Raw genomic sequence first — 23,690 nt, forward strand, 5'->3', positions numbered from 1 at the left:
GTGCTAGGGGGGTATCTGTAATGTTTTTGTATAGCTGACACAGACCACACAGATCCTCCCAGTTGCACTGACCTCTCATCTGAGCAGTGACTAGACTGACCTGCTCTCACTGTGTAGTGCTAGTGGGGTGTCTGTAATGTTTTGTATAGCTGACACAGACCACACAGATCCTCCCAGTTGCACTGACCTCTCATCTGAGCAGTGACTAGACTGACCTGCTCTCACTGTGTAGTGCTAGCGGGGTGTCTGTAATGTTTTTGTATAGCTGACACAGGCCACGCAGATCCTCCCAGTTGCACTGACCTCTCATCTGAGCAGTGACTAGACTGACCTGCTCTCACTGTGTAGTGCTAGTGGGGTGTCTGTAATGTTTTTGTATAGCTGACACAGACCACACAGATCCTCCCAGTTACACTGACCTCTCATCTGAGCAGTGACTAGACTGACCTGCTCTCACTGTGTAGGGCTAGTGGGGTGTCTGTAATGTTTTTGTATAGCTGGCACAGACCACACAGATCCTCCCAGTTACACTGACCTCTCATCTGAGCAGTGACTAGACTGACCTGCTCTCACTGTGTAGTACTAGTGGGGTGTCTGTAATGTTTTTGTATAGCTGACACAGACCACACAGATCCTCCCAGTTACACTGACCTCTCATCTGAGCAGTGACTACACTGACCTGCTCTCACTGTGTAGTGCTAGTGGGGTGTCTGTAATGTTTTTGTATAGCTGACACAGACCACACAGATCCTCCCAGTTGCATTGACCTCTCATCTGAGCAGTGACTAGACTGACCTGCTCTCACTGTGTAGTGCTAGTGGGGTGTCTGTAATGTTTTTGGATAGCTGACACAGGCCACGCAGATCCTCCCAGTTGCACTGACCTCTCATCTGAGCAGTGACTAGACTGACCTGCTCTCACTGTGTAGTGCTAGTGGGGTGTCTGTAATGTTTTTGTATAGCTGACACAGACCACACAGATCCTCCCAGTTGCATTGACCTCTCATCTGAGCAGTGACTAGACTGACCTGCTCTCACTGTGTAGTGCTAGTGGGGTGTCTGTAATGTTTTGTATAGCTGACACAGACCACACAGATCCTCCCAGTTACACTGACCTCTCATCTGAGCAGTGACTAGACTGACCTGCTCTCACTGTGTAGTGCTAGTGGGGTGTCTGTAATGTTTTTGTATAGCTGGCACAGACCACACAGATCCTCCCAGTTACACTGACCTCTCACCTGAGCAGTGACTAGACTGACCTGCTCTCACTGTGTAGTGCTAGGGGGGTATCTGTAATGTTTTTGTATAGCTGACACAGACCACACAGATCCTCCCAGTTGCACTGACCTCTCATCTGAGCAGTGACTAGACTGACCTGCTCTCACTGTGTAGTGCTAGTGGGATGTCTGTAATGTTTTTGTATAGCTGACACAGACCACACAGATCCTCCCAGTTACACTGACCTCTCATCTGAGCAGTGACTAGACTGACCTGCTCTCACTGTGTAGTGCTAGTGGGGTGTCTGTAATGTTTTTGTATAGCTGACACAGGCCACGCAGATCCTCCCAGTTGCACTGACCTCTCATCTGAGCAGTGACTAGACTGACCTGCTCTCACTGTGTAGTGCTAGTGGGGTGTCTGTAATGTTTTGTATAGCTGACACAGACCACACAGATCCTCCCAGTTGCACTGACCTCTCATCTGAGCAGTGACTAGACTGACCTGCTCTCACTGTGTAGTGCTAGTGGGGTGTCTGTAATGTTTTTGTATAGCTGACACAGACCACACAGATCCTCCCAGTTACACTGACCTCTCATCTGAGCAGTGACTAGACTGACCTGCTCTCACTGTGTAGTGCTAGTGGGGTGTCTGTAATGTTTTTGTATAGCTGACACAGACCACACAGATCCTCCCAGTTACACTGACCTCTCATCTGAGCAGTGACTAGACTGACCTGCTCTCACTGTGTAGTGCTAGTGGGGTGTCTGTAATGTTTTTGTATAGCTGCCACAGACCACGCAGATCCTCCCAGTTGCACTGACCTCTCATCTGAGCAGTGACTAGACTGACCTGCTCTCACTGTGTAGTGCTAGTGGGGTGTCTGTAATGTTTTTGGATAGCTGACACAGGCCACGCAGATCCTCCCAGTTGCACTGACCTCTCATCTGAGCAGTGACTAGACTGACCTGCTCTCACTGTGTAGTGCTAGTGGGGTGTCTGTAATGTTTTGTATAGCTGACACAGACCACACAGATCCTCCCAGTTGCACTGACCTCTCATCTGAGCAGTGACTAGACTGACCTGCTCTCACTGTGTAGTGCTAGTGGGGTGTCTGTAATGTTTTTGTATAGCTGACACAGACCACACAGATCCTCCCAGTTACACTGACCTCTCATCTGAGCAGTGACTAGACTGACCTGCTCTCACTGTGTAGTGCTAGTGGGGTGTCTGTAATGTTTTTGTATAGCTGACACAGACCACACAGATCCTCCCAGTTACACTGACCTCTCATCTGAGCAGTGACTAGACTGACCTGCTCTCACTGTGTAGTGCTAGTGGGGTGTCTGTAATGTTTTTGTATAGCTGCCACAGACCACACAGATCCTCCCAGTTGCACTGACCTCTCATCTGAGCAGTGACTAGACTGACCTGCTCTCACTGTGTAGTGCTAGTGGGGTGTCTGTAATGTTTTTGTATAGCTGACACAGACCACACAGATCCTCCCAGTTAAACTGACCTCTCATCTGAGCAGTGACTAGACTGACCTGCTCTCACTGTGTAGTGCTAGTGGGGTGTCTGTAATGTTTTTGTATAGCTGACACAGACCGCACAGATCCTCCCAGTTACACTGACCTCTCATCTGAGCAGTGACTAGACTGACCTGCTCTCACTGTGTAGTACTAGTGGGGTGTCTGTAATGTTTTTGTATAGCTGACACAGACCACACAGATCCTCCCAGTTACACTGACCTCTCATCTGAGCAGTGACTAGACTGACTTGCTCTCACTGTGTAGTGCTAGTGGGGTGTCTGTAATGTTTTTGTATAGCTGCCACAGACCACGCAGATCCTCCCAGTTGCACTGACCTCTCATTTGAGCAGTGACTAGACTGACCTGCTCTCACTGTGTAGTGCTAGTGGGGTGTCTGTAATGTTTTTGTATAGCTGACACAGACCACACAGATCCTCCCAGTTACACTGACCTCTCATCTGAGCAGTGACTACACTGACCTGCTCTCACTGTGTAGTGCTAGTGGGGTGTCTGTAATGTTTTTGTATAGCTGACACAGACCACACAGATCCTCCCAGTTGCATTGACCTCTCATCTGAGCAGTGACTAGACTGACCTGCTCTCACTGTGTAGTGCTAGTGGGGTGTCTGTAATGTTTTTGGATAGCTGACACAGGCCACGCAGATCCTCCCAGTTGCACTGACCTCTCATCTGAGCAGTGACTAGACTGACCTGCTCTCACTGTGTAGTGCTAGTGGGGTGTCTGTAATGTTTTTGTATAGCTGACACAGACCACACAGATCCTCCCAGTTGCACTGACCTCTCATCTGAGCAGTGACTAGACTGACCTGCTCTCACTGTGTAGTGCTAGTGGGGTGTCTGTAATGTTTTGTATAGCTGACACAGACCACACAGATCCTCCCAGTTACACTGACCTCTCATCTGAGCAGTGACTAGACTGACCTGCTCTCACTGTGTAGTGCTAGTGGGGTGTCTGTAATGTTTTTGTATAGCTGGCACAGACCACACAGATCCTCCCAGTTACACTGACCTCTCATCTGAGCAGTGACTAGACTGACCTGCTCTCACTGTGTAGTGCTAGGGGGGTGTCTGTAATGTTTTTGTATAGCTGACACAGACCACACAGATCCTCCCAGTTGCACTGACCTCTCATCTGAGCAGTGACTAGACTGACCTGCTCTCACTGTGTAGTGCTAGTGGGGTGTCTGTAATGTTTTGTATAGCTGACACAGACCACACAGATCCTCCCAGTTACACTGACCTCTCATCTGAGCAGTGACTAGACTGACCTGCTCTCACTGTGTAGTGCTAGTGGGGTGTCTGTAATGTTTTTGTATAGCTGGCACAGACCACACAGATCCTCCCAGTTACACTGACCTCTCATCTGAGCAGTGACTAGACTGACCTGCTCTCACTGTGTAGTGCTAGTGGGGTGTCTGTAATGTTTTTGTATAGCTGACACAGACCACACAGATCCTCCCAGTTGCACTGACATCTCATCTGAGCAGTGACTAGACTGACCTGCTCTCACTGTGTAGTGCTAGTGGGGTGTCTGTAATGTTTTTGTATAGCTGACACAGACCACGCAGATCCTCCCAGTTGCACTGACATCTCATCTGAGCAGTGACTAGACTGACCTGCTCTCACTGTGTAGTGCTAGTGGGGTGTCTGTAATGTTTTTGTATAGCTGACACAGGCCACGCAGATCCTCCCAGTTGCACTGACCTCTCATCTGAGCAGTGACTAGACTGACCTGCTCTCACTGTGTAGTGCTAGTGGGGTGTCTGTAATGTTTTTGTATAGCTGACACAGCCCACACAGATCCTCCCAGTTACACTGACCTCTCATCTGAGCAGTGACTAGACTGACCTGCTCTCACTGTGTAGTGCTAGTGGGGTGTCTGTAATGTTTTTGTATAGCTGACACAGCCCACACAGATCCTCCCAGTTACACTGACCTCTCATCTGAGCAGTGACTAGACTGACCTGCTCTCACTGTGTAGTGCTAGTGGGGTGTCTGTAATGTTTTTGTATAGCTGACACAGACCACGCAGATCCTCCCAGTTGCACTGACCTCTCATCTGAGCAGTGACTAGACTGACCTGCTCTCACTGTGTAGTGCTAGTGGGGTGTCTGTAATGTTTTTGTATAGCTGACACAGACCACGCAGATCCTCCCAGTTGCACTGACCTCTCATCTGAGCAGTGACTAGACTGACCTGCTCTCACTGTGTAGTGCTAGTGGGGTGTCTGTAACGTTTTTGTATAGCTGACACAGACCACACAGATCCTCCCAGTTACACTGACCTCTCATCTGAGCAGTGACTACACTGACCTGCTCTCACTGTGTAGTGCTAGTGGGGTGTCTGTAATGTTTTTGTATAGCTGACACAGACCACACAGATCCTCCCAGTTACACTGACCTCTCATCTGAGCAGTGACTAGACTGACCTGCTCTCACTGTGTAGTGCTAGTGGGGTGTCTGTAATGTTTTGTATAGCTGACACAGACCACACAGATCCTCCCAGTTACACTGACCTCTCATCTGAGCAGTGACTAGACTGACCTGCTCTCACTGTGTAGTGCTAGTGGGGTGTCTGTAATGTTTTGTATAGCTGACACAGACCACACAGATCCTCCCAGTTACACTGACCTCTCACCTGAGCAGTGACTAGACTGACCTGCTCTCACTGTGTAGTACTAGTGGGGTGTCTGTAATGTTTTTGGATAGCAGGCACAAGGACACTTTATTCTTGTCCCCTAATCACTAACATGACAATCTGGTACATATTTATTATCAAAATGATAAAGATAAATAATGTACAAAGCAAATAGGACAGAGAGATCATGCTTATTACAGATTTATATTAAGATTACCCAAAATTGCAAAAATATATTTCTTCCATTGCTGTTGTAGCATAATAGATATTATTATGTATAATTTTTTTTTAATTCATTTTCATATCAGCTGCATTGACAGACGTCCCCTTCATGTACAGCACTAATTTTAAAATTAAATAAATTTAACTACAGGTTTATTACAAAAACATATAATACATAATGACAGAAGCTTAGCGTCACACAGATCATGAGAAAAAAAACCCTGTTTCTTTTATTAAAATACCTAAGGAAAACAGTAAGTGAGCTGTGAACTAGATTGCTATCTGCTATTTATTCATTAGCTTTGCAAAAAGTAGTTGGGAGTAACATATTGTACATAAGTATAGGCACAAAGGTGTAGCGATGGATAATACATTTGTTATTCATATTATTAGTGTAGGTGGTGGTTTCTGGAGACAAAAATAGCGATTTCAAATGGCGAAATAAAGATAAACTAGCTGTTTGCAAATAGTGAAATACACTCTAGCAGGTAAAATGGACCATTGGAAAAACATTTGAGTAGAGATCAATGACCCTATAACTAATTAGTTGTTCCTGCTAAAGTCAATCATTTAAAGAGCATTGTGCTAAAAAATATATCACCATTTAAATATGCTGATTTATGCCTAAATATATGTTGTAAAAGCTGCTTAAAAACATCATTTTCTTCTCATTTAAATCTTACACAGCAGTGTTAGTTGTGTGCTAGGTATTTCCTAATTTCCTATTTACATTTTTTCTTTAAAGGGACATTATCTTTGTTTCATCTAATTTCTTTTTATAAAAGAGATGCTTCTGTGCTAAAATAATGTTTTTTTTTCTTTTATGAGGCATGATACTGCCCATGAGTAATGATGTAGTAGTCTTTTCAACCAATAAGCAGTCTATTCTTAGGATTTTATTATTTGTTTTACTATCTTGAATTTCCTGTTAGTGTCAGTAAATACATAACTTTATATATGCAAAGAATATGTTGCATGTTTAAATAGCCTCTATGAGTACAGTGATAGGCCGAAAAGCGTCAGCTGACCTGTGACGCAATCGACACGACCAGCATTAATGCTATTGACCAATGGTTTAGTATTGATTTTTAACAAATGGAATAAAAGTTAAAGTGAAGGTCAATTTGGATGAATTAGTGAGGGTTTTTAATAATCCTATTAAAAACAAGGGCACTTTAATTCATCAAAATTGACACTTCACTCCTTTTCTTCAAAAACTTACCTTTTAATCCTGAAAGCCACTCCAGCGATTCCCCGAAGCCTCTCCTTACGTCAGAAATGACATTTTCAGCTTACTCCAGTCACGGCTTTCGCCCCGGGGGAATCATGGCCTGATGCAACGCCGTGATTGGAGGAAGCTGGATTCTTCATTTTGGACCCGCGAAGAGGGCTTGTGACGGGCGGAGGAAGCGCTGCAGCGGCTGTCAGGATTAAAAGGTAAGTTTTTGAAGAAAAGGTGTGAAATGTCAGTTTTAATGAATTAAAGTGCCCTTGTTTTTAATAGGATTATTAAAACACGGGCACAAATTCATTGAAATTGACCTTCACTTTAAGTTTTGCAGCTACCCCCAGTTTTTTTTGTTTCTATTGAAACTAAATAGCCTCTTTAACATACATGATAGTACTTTATTTATCTATCTTTCTATCTATCTATCTATCTATCTATCTTCTATCTATCTATCTATCTATCTATCTATCTATCTATCTAAATCAAAAAATTAAAATCCAGTAGACTATTCCTTAAACCTTGCCAAATGAAGAAAAACCAAATCAACCACACAGCTAGAATAAAGGTGCTCAGTGCTCTTGCTGGGATCATTATACCGTCTCCCCGCTGAATAACTTCTACATAGTCTCTGCTTCATACGTACCACTGTATAACCGGGTAACAAAATTAAACTTCCAAACAGGCTTAATGTGATATGATGGCTTATTTATTAATAAAATGAATATAAAACCTGGCATACAGTTTTTATACCAATCATACATAACCATCAGTTTCCTCAAGTCCTGCTGACTACTTGCTAACCTACTAATTTACACTGTTAAACTTGTAGGTTGGCAAACGCTTTTAGTATTAAATGATGTGGCTCATTCCCAAATACATTTGTACTTAGCATGTTCAGACGTAAAAAACAAAACGAAGATCTTGTCTGTGGATAGAATAGCTAAAACAAATCATATAAAGGATACCAAGTAAGATGTAATATGCTTTAACATCTGTTAAACACATAGATTATAATAAAATATTGATACTAAAATAGATGCAGAAGTGTAACAGGTCTTGAAAAAAAGGACTTGATCAGTTCAGTTATGTTTTGCTATTTCTTCATATTGAAGAAACATTTGAATATAACGTATGATTGGGCTCTATAGCCCTGACATATTTTTGTTAGCCAGTTTGCCATATAAGTTGCATTACTAGTCTTTGGTGTTGTGTACACACATATGCCCCTGCTTACTAGGGGCACATAACAGGTTCTGACCTCAAGTTCAAATAAAAACTTAAAATCTCTTTTTAATACAAAATAAAATAATACAAAGATACCATAGACCCTGTACACCTACTAGACAGTTCCTTTAAGGAATGTGCAAGACAGTAAATGGATAGGGTAGAGCATGAAAGTATAAACAACTTTCTAGTTTACTTCTATTATCAATTTAGCTTAGTTCTTTTAGTATCCTTTGGTGAGCTAGTCATCTTACAGCAGTGCTCGCAACAATATTTATAGCAATGCTATACATAGTTTCCAAAACACTGCTAGAAGACTAAGCGTTAAAGTCTGAATACCAAACTACTGTTTTAGCAGAAAACCATCATTCTGATCCAAAAGACATGAGTTGTGAACCAGGCTCCTATGGGAGTTTATAATACAAATATGAAAGCTTACACACAAAATGACTGTATCGCTAAAGGTTTTCTGGCTTTGTAAAATAAAGGATCCCACCAAAAACTGCACTAAAATGTTTGTTAGAAAATGATGCTCAGGGAGCATAGTAGCAGCAGCTGTACACGTGCACTTTAGGTTATCTATTTTAGGAAGATGGAGAGGAGCATTATATTCATATTTAACCATCTATGTGCCATTTCAGGGTCCTGCAAGATGTATTGTTAGTGGTTTTCAACTTAAAAATAGTTTTAATGACTTTATTAGTAAGGCTACAAGGGACAAAGGTGTATCAGACCATATCCCAACACTTTACCGTTTTGACAGAAGCAGAAACAAAATGTATAGCACGGAATAAAAAAACAAGATAGATCTTGTTTTAGTGATTTACTTTGATTGTTTGAAAATGTATCTTTGGAAGATAAGTGTTCCTAACCCAATTTATGTTTATAGCTCAAATAAATTAGATATGTGCATGTTTACACAAGGAGGTCAATACATTTTATTTAATGTTATTGTTGAATTTTTATGCAAATACCTTAGTGCAATACTCCCAATATGGAACTGCATTGATTTGTCAATGACTAATTAAAAGCTTTAAAGAATATATCAGGGCATTCCAGAAACGGTCCAACCCCAAGATATAGAACCCTTTCTGAAGGAACTTTTCAAAGAGGTTGTCGAGGAAGCCACAGATAATGATGTCTTGATGGACAGAGCTCGCAGAATTGCAAGACCTAGATCCATAGCTATGGTTAAACCTAGGGATGTGGTGGCAAGATTACATTACTTTACTTTAAAAAATTAATTAATTAGCACCTCTCTGAGGGGGGAAAGTTTGTCTGAAAAGTTTGAAAACATCCAAATATTTCCAGATCTCTCAACACATACACTTTTCCTAAGGAGAACATTTGCTGACTATACTAAGATTCTACATTCTCAAGGAATTAGATACCGATGGGGTTTTCCTGTAAAGTTACTCATCACCAAAGATAGTCAACTGTATACAGCCTCGACTCCCCAACAAGCCCAATCACTGCTCCAGAAATGGAAGTTGATGGACCCGAATGTTGACACTCCTGAACATACACTGACCAATGCACCAAAATTGCGAGTCAATGCTCCAGAGGGGCAACTCCTACCTCACGGAGTAAAACAACAAAGAAGGGGCCCTTGGATGAGCAAGCAGAAGCCCTCCTGATGTTTTTTAATACTAAGGACATATAACTTCCTCCGCAGCAAGGGAGAACTTTATATCCTCCATGTAAGAGTATCCTTTACAAGTTAAAAAATTCATTTTTTTGCAAACTAAAGAAAGTTTTATGTTTGATAGTTATATTTGCATGGTTATGTTTCTTGATACTGTCCTTTGTATTACTGTTTTACTTTGATTACCCCCTTTTACCTGCCAGGATCCTATTAACACAAACAGTGCCCTAGTAATGTACAAGACCCACCAGGTAACATCTCAATCCCCTACTCCCCTCAGAACCTTCTGATTACATTATATTCTTCCCAGCCAGGGAGATAAACACTTATAGCTAGCGGGATAACCTGTGACCCATTTCTCTCCCCCCCATAGGTTAAGTATATGTATACTTACTTTTGTGCCACACTGAGCCCCAGAGGCAGGCCTCCTACTAAAACATCTTCAGAAAGCCAAAATTGATATAGCCTACCACCAAGAAATCCATTGGACAGATTCCCCCCAACATGTTTTTAAGTCTAATCTCTATACTACTTGCATACACACCGCATACCCAAAAAAAAGAGGGGGTAGCGATTATCCTTCGCAAGAATATAGCTTAGACCCTGATTCTCATTGATACCGACCCAGAAGGTAGATATGTGATTATAGTATGTGAATTAAATAACGTAGTGTGTACCTTTGTTAATGTATATGCCCCGAATGAGAAGCAGAGGTCCTTTTTTCAGCAATTTCTACAACACATAGTACAGATTAGAAGAGGTCCACTGCTATTAGGCGGAGATTTTAATATTACCTGGGACCCCCATTTGGACAAAATGCACCCTAGAGGATCTAAGCCTGATCCAAGGATAGTAACAAAATCCAAGCAATTCCAAAACACAATGATACAACATAATCTATTTGATTCCTGAAGGTGTCTCAATCCCAGTGACCAAGACTATACATTTTTTTTCTCCAAAGCCTATAACTCCTACTCCTGAATAGATACTTTCTTTTGTGATTCTTGGTCACTGGACAAGATTACCTGAACATATATTTCAATATGTCCATGCTCAGACCATGATATGGTAACAATTAACCTATCCCTTTCCCCGCAAAATGGAAGCTCCAGAACATGGAGACTTGCTGATTACTTAATTAAAAACCAATGGGCAATACAGACTGCTACAGACTTACAGGAATTCTTTACGCTCAATGACACTGGACAAATAGATGATGATATACTCTGGGCCACAATGAAGGCTTATATGAGATGGACCTTGCTAAAGAGTGCAGCAAAATTAATACGGGACAGATGGGCGACTTTAGCACAATTATTTGGTAAACTAAGAACTTTAGAAAGGAAAAACAAAGATAATCCTGACAATACCTCAGCAAATCGTATAGGTGAATTATGAACTGAAATAACTGGTAAAGAAACACAGAGAATCCAAGACAATGTACTAAGGTTCAAACAAATATTTTATTATCAAGGGAACTGGGCAGATAGACTATTAGCAAACAAATTAAGAGCTAGACTCAAATAGTCCCAAATCCAAAAACTGAAAACCGCAGGCAAAGTTGTATACTCCCCAAAAGAGATTGGGGAGGCATTTATGGCCTATTATACTACCCTTTACAATAAAGGGGATCAAGAAGATACGGAGATGGCTGATAGATCAGTAATTGCTAGGTTTCTGAAATCTCTAAAACTTCCCAAACTAGACAATGCTACAATTGACCATTTATCTGAACCCATTACCACTCAAGAAATCAATACGGCAATAAAACAACTAAAACTTCATAAGACCCCAGGACCTGATAGATTCTCCCCCTTATTTTATAAAACTTTTGCCAATATCCTGGCCCCTTACTTACAGAGATTCTTTACTAGGGCTTTTGATACAGGTTCTTACAACCGGAGTTCCTAGAAGCCAATATTCTTACAATACCAAAGGAGGGAAAAGATCCGCAACTTTGCCCCAGTTACCATCCTTTATCACTGATAAACATAGACGTTAAACTGTTTGCCAAAAGTTTAGCCTCTAGACTCCGTAAACTATTACCAGACATTATACACAGGGACCAAGTAGGTTTCACTGTCAATAGGCAGGGTACAGGTAGTACGAGAAGACTTCTGAACATATTCACAGAAACACATAGATTGGGTCTCCCACTTGTGACCCTGTCGTTTGATGCTGAGAAAGCATTTAATAGGGTCCGGTGGGACTTTATGAATGTTATGTGCCAGATGGGCATACCTAAAGCTTTTAAAACAGTGATTGGAGTTCTATATTCTAATCCGACGGCTAGAGTGAGAGGCCTCGGCTTCTGCTCAGATTCATTCCCCCTTAGTAATGGTACTCGCCAGGGATGTCCTCTGTCCCCACTACTTTTTACCATGGCCATTGAGCATTTGGCGATAGCGATCACACAACACCCAAACATTAAGGGCCTTTACATCCATGGCACTCTACAAAAATTGAGTCTCTTTGCTGATGACTTAACAGTCTTTCTCACGGACCCGGCTATCTCCCTACCCTCTCTCTTAGATCTATTCAGGCTTTTCGGTACTTTATCGTTCTACAAACTGAATGTTGAGAAGACAGAAGCCTACCCTTTGAATCTTCCCAAATCTCAAATCACAGCTCTTTGGAATCAATATTCATTCAAATGGAACAGAGACGGAATCAAACATTTGGGGATATATCTTTCATATAACCCCCCAAAAAATAATTGAACAGAACCATTCTCAAATCCTACAAACTTAAAAACATGACCTTGCACTCCCCAGATACAAAGAGATATCATGGCTGGGGAGAATCTCTGCTTTCAAGATGATGTTGTTTCCTAAGCTCACCTACTTATTTAGATGCCTCCCCCTATGAGTGCCAAAGGCATTGATAGACCAATACAAATCTCTCTTGAACACCTATATTTGGGCTAGTACCAGACCCCGCATTTCCCGCACTATCCTACAGTCACTAATTGATGGAGGGGGCTTGGGGTTTCCCAAATTGAGATTCTATTATGAGGCAGCATTGTTAACACACATATCCAACTGGCGAGGTTCTAGCGAGCGACCCAGATGGTATTGCTCCCTCAAGACATTTACCTTCAGGATCTTCCTTGGATCCCTCAGCACTGTCTAGCGGCACTCCCTCTTACTAATGTAGTCTTAAAAACCTGTTAAAAGGCATGACATAGACTTAGACACTCCCCTCGGGTAGCTCCCCATCCCCCCTCAATCCATTGTATCAGAGGCCTAGTCTTGGGACTTCCAGAGTCCAATCCCAATTTATGGGAAAACACTAATCTTAAAGTCATAGGAGACCTATATAATGGAACCAATTGGCTTACACACGCTGATATGAAGCTAAAATTTCCTATTCCCCCTAAACTAATATTTGAGACAATCCGTTTCTGATCTATTATACGTAGCTGGCAATTTACTACCTCAGCCCCCAGAGACCTGACTATATGGGAAACAAGATGGAAGTCGGGACAACAGGGACAGAGACCTATGATGGTACATTACCGATGTCTACTAAACAATTTTACACTACGTAAACCCATAATATATTAGCATGGGAAAGAGACCTTGACCCTACTATAGAGTCAAAGCGTTGGTCAACAGCTATTGAAGTGACTACGTTTATCCACTGTATCACACTGTTTGAACTCTATTACAAACTGCTGACTAGATGGCATTGGGTACCCACTAGACTATCTAGGATCTCCAATACTAATTCAAACTTGGAGAGGATGCGGAAATAGGGGTGATGATATTCACATATGGTGGACTTGCCCATGTATACAAAGCCTATGGAGAGACATATTGAACCTGTGCTCACGCATGGGACTTCCTTCACTAAGTAGCCCAGAAATGTGCCTCCTACACTTAGATCTCCCCAAAATTACCAAAGCAAAAAAAAAACACTTATCTATATCATGATGGCCACCAAACTGACATTAGCGAGACCCTGGAAACAACAAGTAGTCCCCACGACACACACAGTTTCTGAGATAGTTGACTATATTAGGATTATGGAGGAAGCAGTGTCCATAAAGAGATGTACCTTAGATCTTTACTCGGACACCTGGGAACCCTGGAATTCCCTTCATACTAATCCAAAAACTCTACGCTAGTACCCATCACACACTTAAATATACCTCGAGAGGTCAATTTCCCACTCTTTCCCCCTTTTTTTTTTGTTCTCTTTCTTTCTCTCCTCTTTCTCTCCCTTCTCCCTTCCCTCTTTCCCTTGTAGTCCTCCCCCTCCCAATTAAGTTACATCAATGCTCTCGATGCAAATAGATTTATTGTGCATAATATTTCTTTTCTAACTGATTTTTATATTGATATCCCTACCCTAATTTGGAAGTGTAGACTTTGTTTGCAGAGACTCACAAGTTATACCATTCTTTCACATACAATGAGAGTATGGACATTTTCTTACTGATTTGTGTTCAACAGAAAGAGGAAAAAAGAGAGAAAAAAATTGAAAATCAGGCAAATACCTAAATGGTCTCCGACAACTAGACAACTGCATCTTTTATACACCCGTTTACTTTGTAATATGTAAAGAATGTAACCTAACTTGTCTAGTGTCACAGTTTATATTTGTTTCATGTAACAAAGAAAATATATTGATTTCAGTAAAAAAAAAAAAAAGGTTTAAAGAAGCATAAAATAGATATTAAATTGGACCAGTAGCAATGTATTCGAATCGTTAGAATATGTTTTTCAGATTATCTATATTGCTTTGCCATCTGTATTGAGCTTTGCATATAATATTGCTTTCTCAATGGCTACCCTGTTGCCAATGTTGGTATTTGACGTTGCATTATTTTTGCTTAGCTTACAAAATATGAAAACTGTTTTTACTATATAGGTATTGAAGGTGTAACACTTTGATAAGGTATAGTACAAACTGGCACCACAGCAACACAATTTGGCATCATGCATGAATATAATTTTACATTTCCAATTATTCACTTAATTGAAATCATTTGACAATCAGTAAATCTATGTGTGTGCGTTAATGAGGCAGATAATTAATCTTTGTTTCCATCAGTAATTCCTAAGTTGCTATTTCATATATGCCATATTTTAACAGTGAGTGCAATGGAAGACGGAGAACTTTATCTACGTGCAGTAATGACTCCCTGAATGCTAGTGCAGCACCTACCACACATCGCAGAATATCGTGGAGGCAACGGATCTTCCTCAGGGTAGCTTCACCAATGACCAAATTCCCCTCAGATATGCAGCAGAAAGGTTTGTAGTGAAATGGTGTGATTTAGTGAAATGGTTATAAATGACCAACAGATGAAAAAATACAGTACTCAACTACAAAGATGTTTAAAGTGATACAGATCAAAAATAGTTTTTGGACATCGGGTAGCTGAATAATTATGATACTATTTAATTACTAAAAGCAAATAAGTGAATACTAAAAATGTTTTTCTTGTGCCAAACACACTTTTTATTTTCCAGCAGTGTTAACCTAGCTACCAAGGATGAATGTATAAATGTAAACTAATATCAATTAGTCTTATGCCAATCAATTTAAATAGGTACACGAATAGTAAGCAAAATAGTATCTGTCACATGTGGCCCGGTTTGCCAATACTATACAAATCATTTGCCATGAAGACCCAATTAGTTTTTTTACTGTGGGGTTAAACACATTGAATAAAGTTCTTTTCTCCTGTTAAGTGTAGTCAGTCCACGGGTCATCCATTACTTATGGGATTATATCTCCTCCCTAACAGGAAGTGCAAGAGGATCACCCAAGCAGAGCTGCTATATAGCTCCTCCCCTCTACGCCATACCCAGTCATTCTCTTGCACCTAACTAATAGATAGGACGTGTGAGAGGACTGTGGTTGTTATACTTAGTTTTATTTCTTCAATCAAAAGTTTGTTATTTTAAACAGCACCGGAGTGTGTTGTTCTTCTCAGGCAGCATTAGAAGAAGAATCTACCTGAGTTTGTGTATGATCTTAGTGGTCGTAACTAAGATCCATTTGCTGTTTCTCGGCCATTCTGAGGAGTGAGGTAACTTCAGAACAGGGGACAGCGGGCAGGGTTCACCTGCAAGGAGGTATGTTGCAGTATATTATTTTCTAAGGAATGGAATTGACTGAGAAAATACTGCTGATACCGATGTAATGTAAGTGCAGCCTTAAATGCAGTAGTAGTGACTGGTATCAGGCTGATATGTATGTATGTTTACACTGAGGTATTTCTAGGGAATGGAACTTCACTAAGAAAATACTGTATACATTTAACTTATATTTGAGCCTCCACTGCAACGAAAGCGACTTGCAGCAGGCCTTTTAATAACATTTCATTATTTTATATTTAAAACGTTTACTGGCAGGTTAATCGTTTTTCTCTGAGGTACTTGGTGATAAAACTTTATGGGCATTATTTTTCCACATGGCTGTCGTTTATTTATGAATAAAGTCAGTTTACTGAGCTTCCCCACTGTTGTGTTATGAGTGGGAGGGGCCTATTTTGGCGCTTTATTGCGCAGTAAAAATTCAGTCACAGTCTTCCTATTTCTTCCTCCATGATCCAGGACGTCTCTACAGAGCCCAGGGGTCTCCAAAACTTGTTTTGAGGGAGGTAATCACTCACAGCAGACCTGTGAGACTGTGCTTTGACTGTGATAAAAACGCTTATATTAAATTGTTATCCGTTTTTGGGGTACTAAGGGGTTAATCATCCATTTGCTGGTGGGTGCAATCCTTTGCTAACTTAATGCATTTACTGTAAAAATTTGGTTGCTATAACTAATTTGGTTCATTGTTATTTCAACTGTGACAATTTTGTGTGCTTCTTAAAGGCACAGTAACGTTTTTTTTTTTATATTGCTTGAAAATTTATTTGAAAAGTATTTTCCAAGCTTGCTAGTCTAATTGCTAGTTTGTTTAAACATGTCTGACACAGAGGAATCTCGTTGTGCAATATGTTTAAAGGCCAATGTGGAGCCCAATAGAAATTTGTGTACTAATTGCATTGATGCTACTTTGAATAAAAGCCAATCTGTACATGTAAAGAAAATTTCACCAGACAACGAGGGGGAAGTTATGCCGACTAACTCTCCTCACGTGTCAGTACCTTCATCTCCCGCTCAGGAGGTGCGTGATATTGTGGCGCCAAGTACATCAGGGCGGCCCTTACAAATCACTTTGCAAGACATGGCTAATGTTATGACTGAAGTATTATCTAAATTGCCAGAACTTAGGGGTAAACGCGACCACTCTGGGGTGAGAACAGAGTGCGCTGATAATAATAGAGCCATGTCTGATACTGCGTCACAATTTGCAGAACATGAGGACGGAGAGCTTCATTCTGTGGGTGACGGATCTGATCCAAGTAAACTGGACTCAGACATTTCAAATTTTAAATTTAAGCTTGAGAACCTCCGTGTATTACTAGGGGAGGTATTAGCGGCTCTGAATGATTGTAACACGGTTGCAATTCCAGAGAAAATATGTAGGCTGGATAAATATTTTGCGGTACCGACGTGTACTGACGTTTTTCCTATACCTAAAAGGCTTACAGAAATTGTTAACAAGGAGTGGGATAGACCCGGTGTGCCTTTTTCACCCCCTCCTATATTTAGAAAAATGTTTCCAATAGACGCCACCACACGGGACTTATGGCAGACGGTCCCTAAGGTGGAGGGAGCAGTTTCTACTCTGGCTAAGCGCACCACTATCCCGGTGGAGGATAGCTGTGCTTTTTCAGATCCAATGGATAAAAAGTTAGAGGGTTACCTTAAGAAAATGTTTGTTCAACAAGGTTTTATATTACAACCCCTTGCATGCATTGCGCCTGTCACGGCTGCGGCGGCATTCTGGTTTGAGTCTCTGGAAGAGACCATTAGCTCAGCTCCATTGGATGAGATTATAGACAAGCTTAGAGTCCTTAAGCTAGCTAATTCATTTATTTCTGATGCCGTAGTACACTTAACTAAGCTTACGGCTAAGAACTCCGGATTCGCCATTCAAGCGCGCAGAGCGCTGTGGCTTAAATCCTGGTCAGCCGATGTGACTTCTAAATCTAAATTGCTTAACATACCTTTCAAAGGGCAAACATTATTCGGGCCCGGTTTGAAAGAGATAATCGCTGACATTACTGGAGGTAAGGGCCATGCCCTGCCTCAAGACAGAGCCAAACCTAGGGCTAAACAGTCTAATTTTCGTGCCTTTCGTAACTTCAAGGCAGGAGCAGCATCAACTTCCTCCGCTCCAAAACAGGAAGGAACTGTTGCTCGCTACAGACAGGGCTGGAAACCTAACCAGTCCTGGAACAAGGGCAAGCAGGCCAGAAAACCTGCTGCCGCCTCTAAGACAGCATGAAGTGAGGGCCCCCGATCCGCAAACGGATCTAGTGGGGGGCAGACTTTCTCTCTTCGCCCAGGCTTGGGCAAGAGATGTCCAGGATCCCTGGGGGTTAGAGATCATATCTCAGGGATATCTTCTGGACTTCAAAGCCTCTCCTCCAAAAGGGAGATTTCATCTTTCAAGGTTGTCAGCAAACCAGATAAAGAAAGAGGCGTTTCTACGCTGTGTACAAGATCTTTTAATAATGGGAGTGATCCACCCGGTTCCGCGGTCGGAACAAGAACAAGGGTTTTACTCAAATCTGTTTGTGGTTCCCAAAAAAGAGGGAACCTTCAGACCAATCTTGGATTTAAAGATCCTAAACAAATTCCTAAGAGTTCCATCGTTCAAAATGGAAACTATTCGGACAATCTTACCTATGATCCAAAAGGGTCAGTTCATGACCACAGTGGATTTAAAGGATGCCTACCTTCACATACCGATTCACAAAGATCATTATCGGTACCTAAGGTTTGCCTTCCTAAACAGGCATTACCAGTTTGTAGCTCTTCCCTTCGGGTTAGCTACAGCTCCAAGAATATTTACAAAGGTTCTGGGCTCTCTTCTGGCGGTACTAAGACCGCGAGGAATAGCGGTAGCTCCGTACCTAGACGACATTCTGATACAAGCGTCAAGTTTCCAAACTGCCAAGTCTCATACAGAGTTAGTTCTGGCATTTCTAAGGTCGCATGGGTGGAAGGTGAACGTAGAAAAGAGTTCTCTATTGCCACTCACAAGAGTTCCCTTCTTAGGGACTCTTATAGATTCTGTAGAAATGAAAATTTACCTGACAGAGAACAGGTCAACAAAACTTCTAAATGCTTGCCGTGTCCTTCATTCCATTCAACACCCGTCAGTGGCTCAATGCATGGAGGTAATCGGCTTAATGGTAGCGGCAATGGACATAGTACCTTTTGCACGCCTGCATCTCAGACCACTGCAATTATGCATGCTAAGTCAGTGGAATGGGGATTACTCAGATTTGTCCCCTATGCTGAATCTGGATCAAGAGACCAGAGATTCTCTTCTATGGTGGCTTTCTCTGCCACATCTGTCCAGGGGGATGCCCTTCAGCAGGCCAGATTGGACGATTGTAACAACAGACGCCAGCCTGCTAGGTTGGGGCGCTGTCTGGAATTCCCTGAAGGCTCAGGGATCATGGACTCAGGAGGAGAAACTCCTTCCAATAAACATTCTGGAATTAAGAGCGGTTTTCAATGCTCTTCTGGCTTGGCCTCAGTTAGCAACTCTGAGGTTCATCAGGTTCCAGTCGGACAACATCACGACTGTGGCTTACATCAACCATCAGGGAGGGACAAGGAGTTCCCTAGCGATGATGGAAGTCTCAAAGATAATTCGCTGGGCAGAGTCTCACTCTTGCCACCTGTCAGCGATCCACATCCCAGGAGTGGAGAACTGGGAGGCGGATTTCCTAAGTCGCCAGACTTTTCATCCGGGGGAGTGGGAACTTCATCCGGAGGTATTTGCCCAACTGCTTCGGCGTTGGGGCAAACCAGATCTGGATCTCATGGCGTCTCGCCAGAACGCCAAGCTTCCTTGTTACGGATCCAGGTCCAGGGACCCGGGAGCGGTACTGATAGATGCTCTGACAGCACCTTGGGTCTTCAACATGGCTTATGTGTTTCCACCCTTCCCGATGCTTCCTCGATTGATTGCCAGAATCAAACAGGAGAGAGCATCGGTGATTCTAATAGCGCCTGCGTGGCCACGCAGGACCTGGTATGCAGATCTAGTGGACATGTCGTCCTGTCCACCATGGTCTCTGCCTCTGAGACAGGACCTTCTGATTCAGGGTCCTTTCAAACATCCAAATCTAATTTCTCTGAGGCTGACTGCATGGAGATTGAACGCTTGATTCTATCAAAGCGTGGATTCTCGGAGTCAGTGATTGACACCTTAATACAGGCTAGGAAACCTGTTACCAGAAAGATTTACCATAAAATATGGCGTAAATACTTGCATTGGTGCGAATCCAAGAGTTACTCATGGAGTAAGGTTAGGATTCCTAGGATATTGTCTTTTCTACAAGAAGGTTTAGAAAAGGGTTTATCTGCTAGCTCGTTAAAGGGACAGATCTCAGCTCTGTCCATCCTTTTACACAAACGTCTGTCTGAAGTTCCAGACGTTCAGGCTTTTTGTCAGGCTTTGGCCAGGATTAAGCCTGTGTTTAAGACTGTTGCTCCGCCGTGGAGCTTAAACTTAGTTCTTAAAATTTTACAGGGTGTTCCGTTTGAACCCCTTCATTCCATTGATATCAAGCTGTTATCTTGGAAAGTTCTGTTTTTAATGGCTATTTCCTCGGCTCGAAGAGTCTCTGAGTTATCGGCCTTACATTGTGATTCTCCTTATCTGATTTTTCATTCAGACAAGGTAGTTCTGCGTACTAAACCTGGGTTCTTACCTAAGGTAGTCACTAACAGGAATATCAATCAAGAGATTGTTGTTCCATCATTGTGCCCTAACCCTTCTTCAAAGAAGGAACGACTTCTGCACAATCTGGACGTCGTCCGTGCCCTGAAATTTTATTTGCAGGCAACTAAAGATTTTCGACAAACTTCTTCCCTGTTTGTCGTTTATTCTGGACAGAGGAGAGGTCAAAGGGCTTCGGCTACCTCTCTCTCCTTTTGGCTTCGTAGCATAATACGTTTAGCCTATGAGACTGCTGGACAGCAGCCTCCTGAAAGAATTACAGCTCATTCTACCAGAGCTGTGGCTTCCACTTGGGCCTTTAAGAATGAGGCCTCTGTTGAACAGATTTGCAAGGCTGCAACTTGGTCTTCACTTCACACCTTTTCAAAATTTTACAAATTTGACACTTTTGCTTCTTCGGAGGCTGTTTTTGGGAGAAAGGTTCTTCAGGCAGTGGTTCCTTCCGTGTAAAGATCCTGCCTGTCCCTCCCGTCATCCGTGTACTTTTAGCTTTGGTATTGGTATCCCATAAGTAATGGATGACCCGTGGACTGACTACACTTAACAGGAGAAAACATAATTTATGCTTACCTGATAAATTCCTTTCTCCTGTAGTGTAGTCAGTCCACGGCCCGCCCTGTTTTTACGGCAGGTCTAAATTTTAAATTAAACTCCAGTCACCACTGCACCCTATAGTTTCTCCTTTCTCGTTTCGGTCGAATGACTGGGTATGGCGTAGAGGGGAGGAGCTATATAGCAGCTCTGCTTGGGTGATCCTCTTGCACTTCCTGTTAGGGAGGAGATATAATCCCATAAGTAATGGATGACCCGTGGACTGACTACACTACAGGAGAAAGGAATTTATCAGGTAAGCATAAATTATGTTTTTAGAAGCATTAAAGGGACAGTAAAGTCAAAATTAAACTTTCCTAATTCAGGTAGAGCATGCAATTTTAAATTTGCTTTGTTCTCTTGGCATTTTTTATTGAAGATTAAAACTAGGTAGGCTCATAAGAGCTCAGGAGTGTGCACGTGTCTTTAGCACTCTATGGCAGCAGTGTTTTGCAACATTGTATAACAAAGCTACAAATAATATTGCAAAATACTGCTACCATAGAGTGCTAAAGACACGTGCACACTCCTGAGCTCTTAATAGCCCACCTAGTTTTACTCTTCAATAAAAGATACTAAGAGAGCAAAGCAAATTTAATAAAAGAATTAAATTGGAAAGTTGTTTAAAATTGCATGCTCTATCCGAATCATGAAAGTTAGCACTGTTGATGAGGTTAGGCCGGGACACCCAGTGAAAGGGGCTGGGAAAACCGGAAGAATAGACAACCCCCCCTTCTTCCCTGGATATGAAAACATAGATTACACAAACAGGAGCAGTACTCTGTAGACATCAGTATACATCTGACATGGTTAGGAGTCTGAAAATCAGCACAATGTTATTAGAAAATAAGCTATACATCATTACAAAAACACTCCCATATGGGCTATATAAATGGACCATCTATAAAACATTTATGCAAAGAAAAATCTAGTGAACAATGTCACTTTAATGATTACAATTGCACACTGTAATTTAACCTTACCAAGAAGTTCAGAATATTTCAACATGAGAAATTAGTAGTTGTATATTTTTGATCATGTCTGTTAACCTTTTGCCGCCGTTATGCCGTTGTATTCCGTTGTATTCCGTCAAAACGGTGCTGGGCTTTAGCGCTGTTATGACGGAATACAACGTCATAGCCAACGGCTGTCCTGAAGCCAACTGTGCTTCCTGGATTTGATCGAGGTCTGGAGGGCGTTCCTAGCGTCATAGGGACGCCCCCAGACCCGATCCAATAATTGAAATCTTGCGATCGTGTGCATGATCGCGTGATTTAAATTTGTCTACATCGGAACGTTGTTCCAATGTAGACATTATAACCCTGTCATGAAAGGGTTAATATACTCACATCCACTATATACGTTTTCAGATGTATCTTTAGCATTTAGTAAAGTCAAAATTCTGAGTATTCAAGATCATCCAAACCCTCAGTAGAATGATTGCGCAGTTTTAAATAGAACATATTTCCACATAGATTGTAAATTATTCAAGGAGCGTCCTCCTGCTTCAGTATGCTTATCCCTATCTTGTCTTTATTTTATGTACTTTCTTTATGGAGCTGCTAAATCTGCTTTACAGATACAATTAATAATAATTATAATAATACTTAAAGGGACATTAAATCCAAGATTGAATCTTTACAGAATGGGCTAGATTACAAGTGAATCGTTATTTAAAGGGATATTATACACTCATTTTTTCTTTGCATAAATGTATTGTAGATGATCTATTTATATAGCCCATAAAGTTTTTTTTTTAAAATAAATATATAGTTTTGCTTATTTTTAAATAACATTGCTCTGATTTTCAGACTCCTAACCAAGCCCCAAAGTTTTATGTGAATACTGTCAGCTACCTTCTCCAGCTTGCTGCTGTTTGTGTAAAGGGTCTTTTCATATGCAAAAGAAGGTGGAGGGGGGAGTGTCTTATTTCCCACTTGCAGTGGGCTTTCCAGCAACCTTTTCAACAGAGCTAAACTTAAAGCTTCTAAGTACGTTTTTAAACTGTTTTATACTGGATTTTTATATCAGTATCTGTGCATCTTATTCTTTATAGTAGTGTCTATTACATGCAGTTATATGAAAATAAGTGTATACTGTCCCTTTAATGCTCCCGCTTGAGCATTAACTGTGCTAGAAGTAAGCTTTTTGCACGCATCTGATTGCGCTCGTATTACAAGTTAAAAGTAAATTGTTTTCGCCCGAGAGCTAACCCGACGAGCATAAAAAGGCAAAATTACAATATCACGAGCGAAATAACATATTCCCCCATAGAAGTCAATGGAGCAAAAAAGCAACCTACTCGTGCGTAAACACGATCGTATATCGTATGTCTGTAAATACATAAATACACATATAAATACATATGTACACACACACACACATATATATACACACACACAAATACATTTTTAGACATGTATGTATCTATGTTAAAGCCCTTTGTAGCATTTTTTTCTGACACCTGAGACCTCATTTGTTTGTGCAATATTTTTTGTAATAATTTTTATTAGATGGTGTTATTATGAGTGTAACTGTAG

The 23,690-nt window shown here is 41.5% G+C and overlaps 1 protein-coding gene across 1 annotated transcript in view; it reads left to right on the forward strand.

The window, feature by feature from the left end:
• The window catches only part of TBC1D4 (TBC1 domain family member 4), a 411,701-nt gene that overhangs the window by 309,540 nt on the left and 78,471 nt on the right, over nt 1–23,690 (forward strand). Inside the window, 1 exon segment of the mRNA XM_053707925.1 lies at nt 14,827–14,987. Coding sequence (XP_053563900.1) covers nt 14,827–14,987 — 161 coding nt within the window.

The sequence above is a fragment of the Bombina bombina genome, chromosome 3 (genome assembly GCF_027579735.1).
Source record: "Bombina bombina isolate aBomBom1 chromosome 3, aBomBom1.pri, whole genome shotgun sequence".
Classification (NCBI taxonomy): Eukaryota; Metazoa; Chordata; class Amphibia; order Anura; family Bombinatoridae; genus Bombina; species Bombina bombina.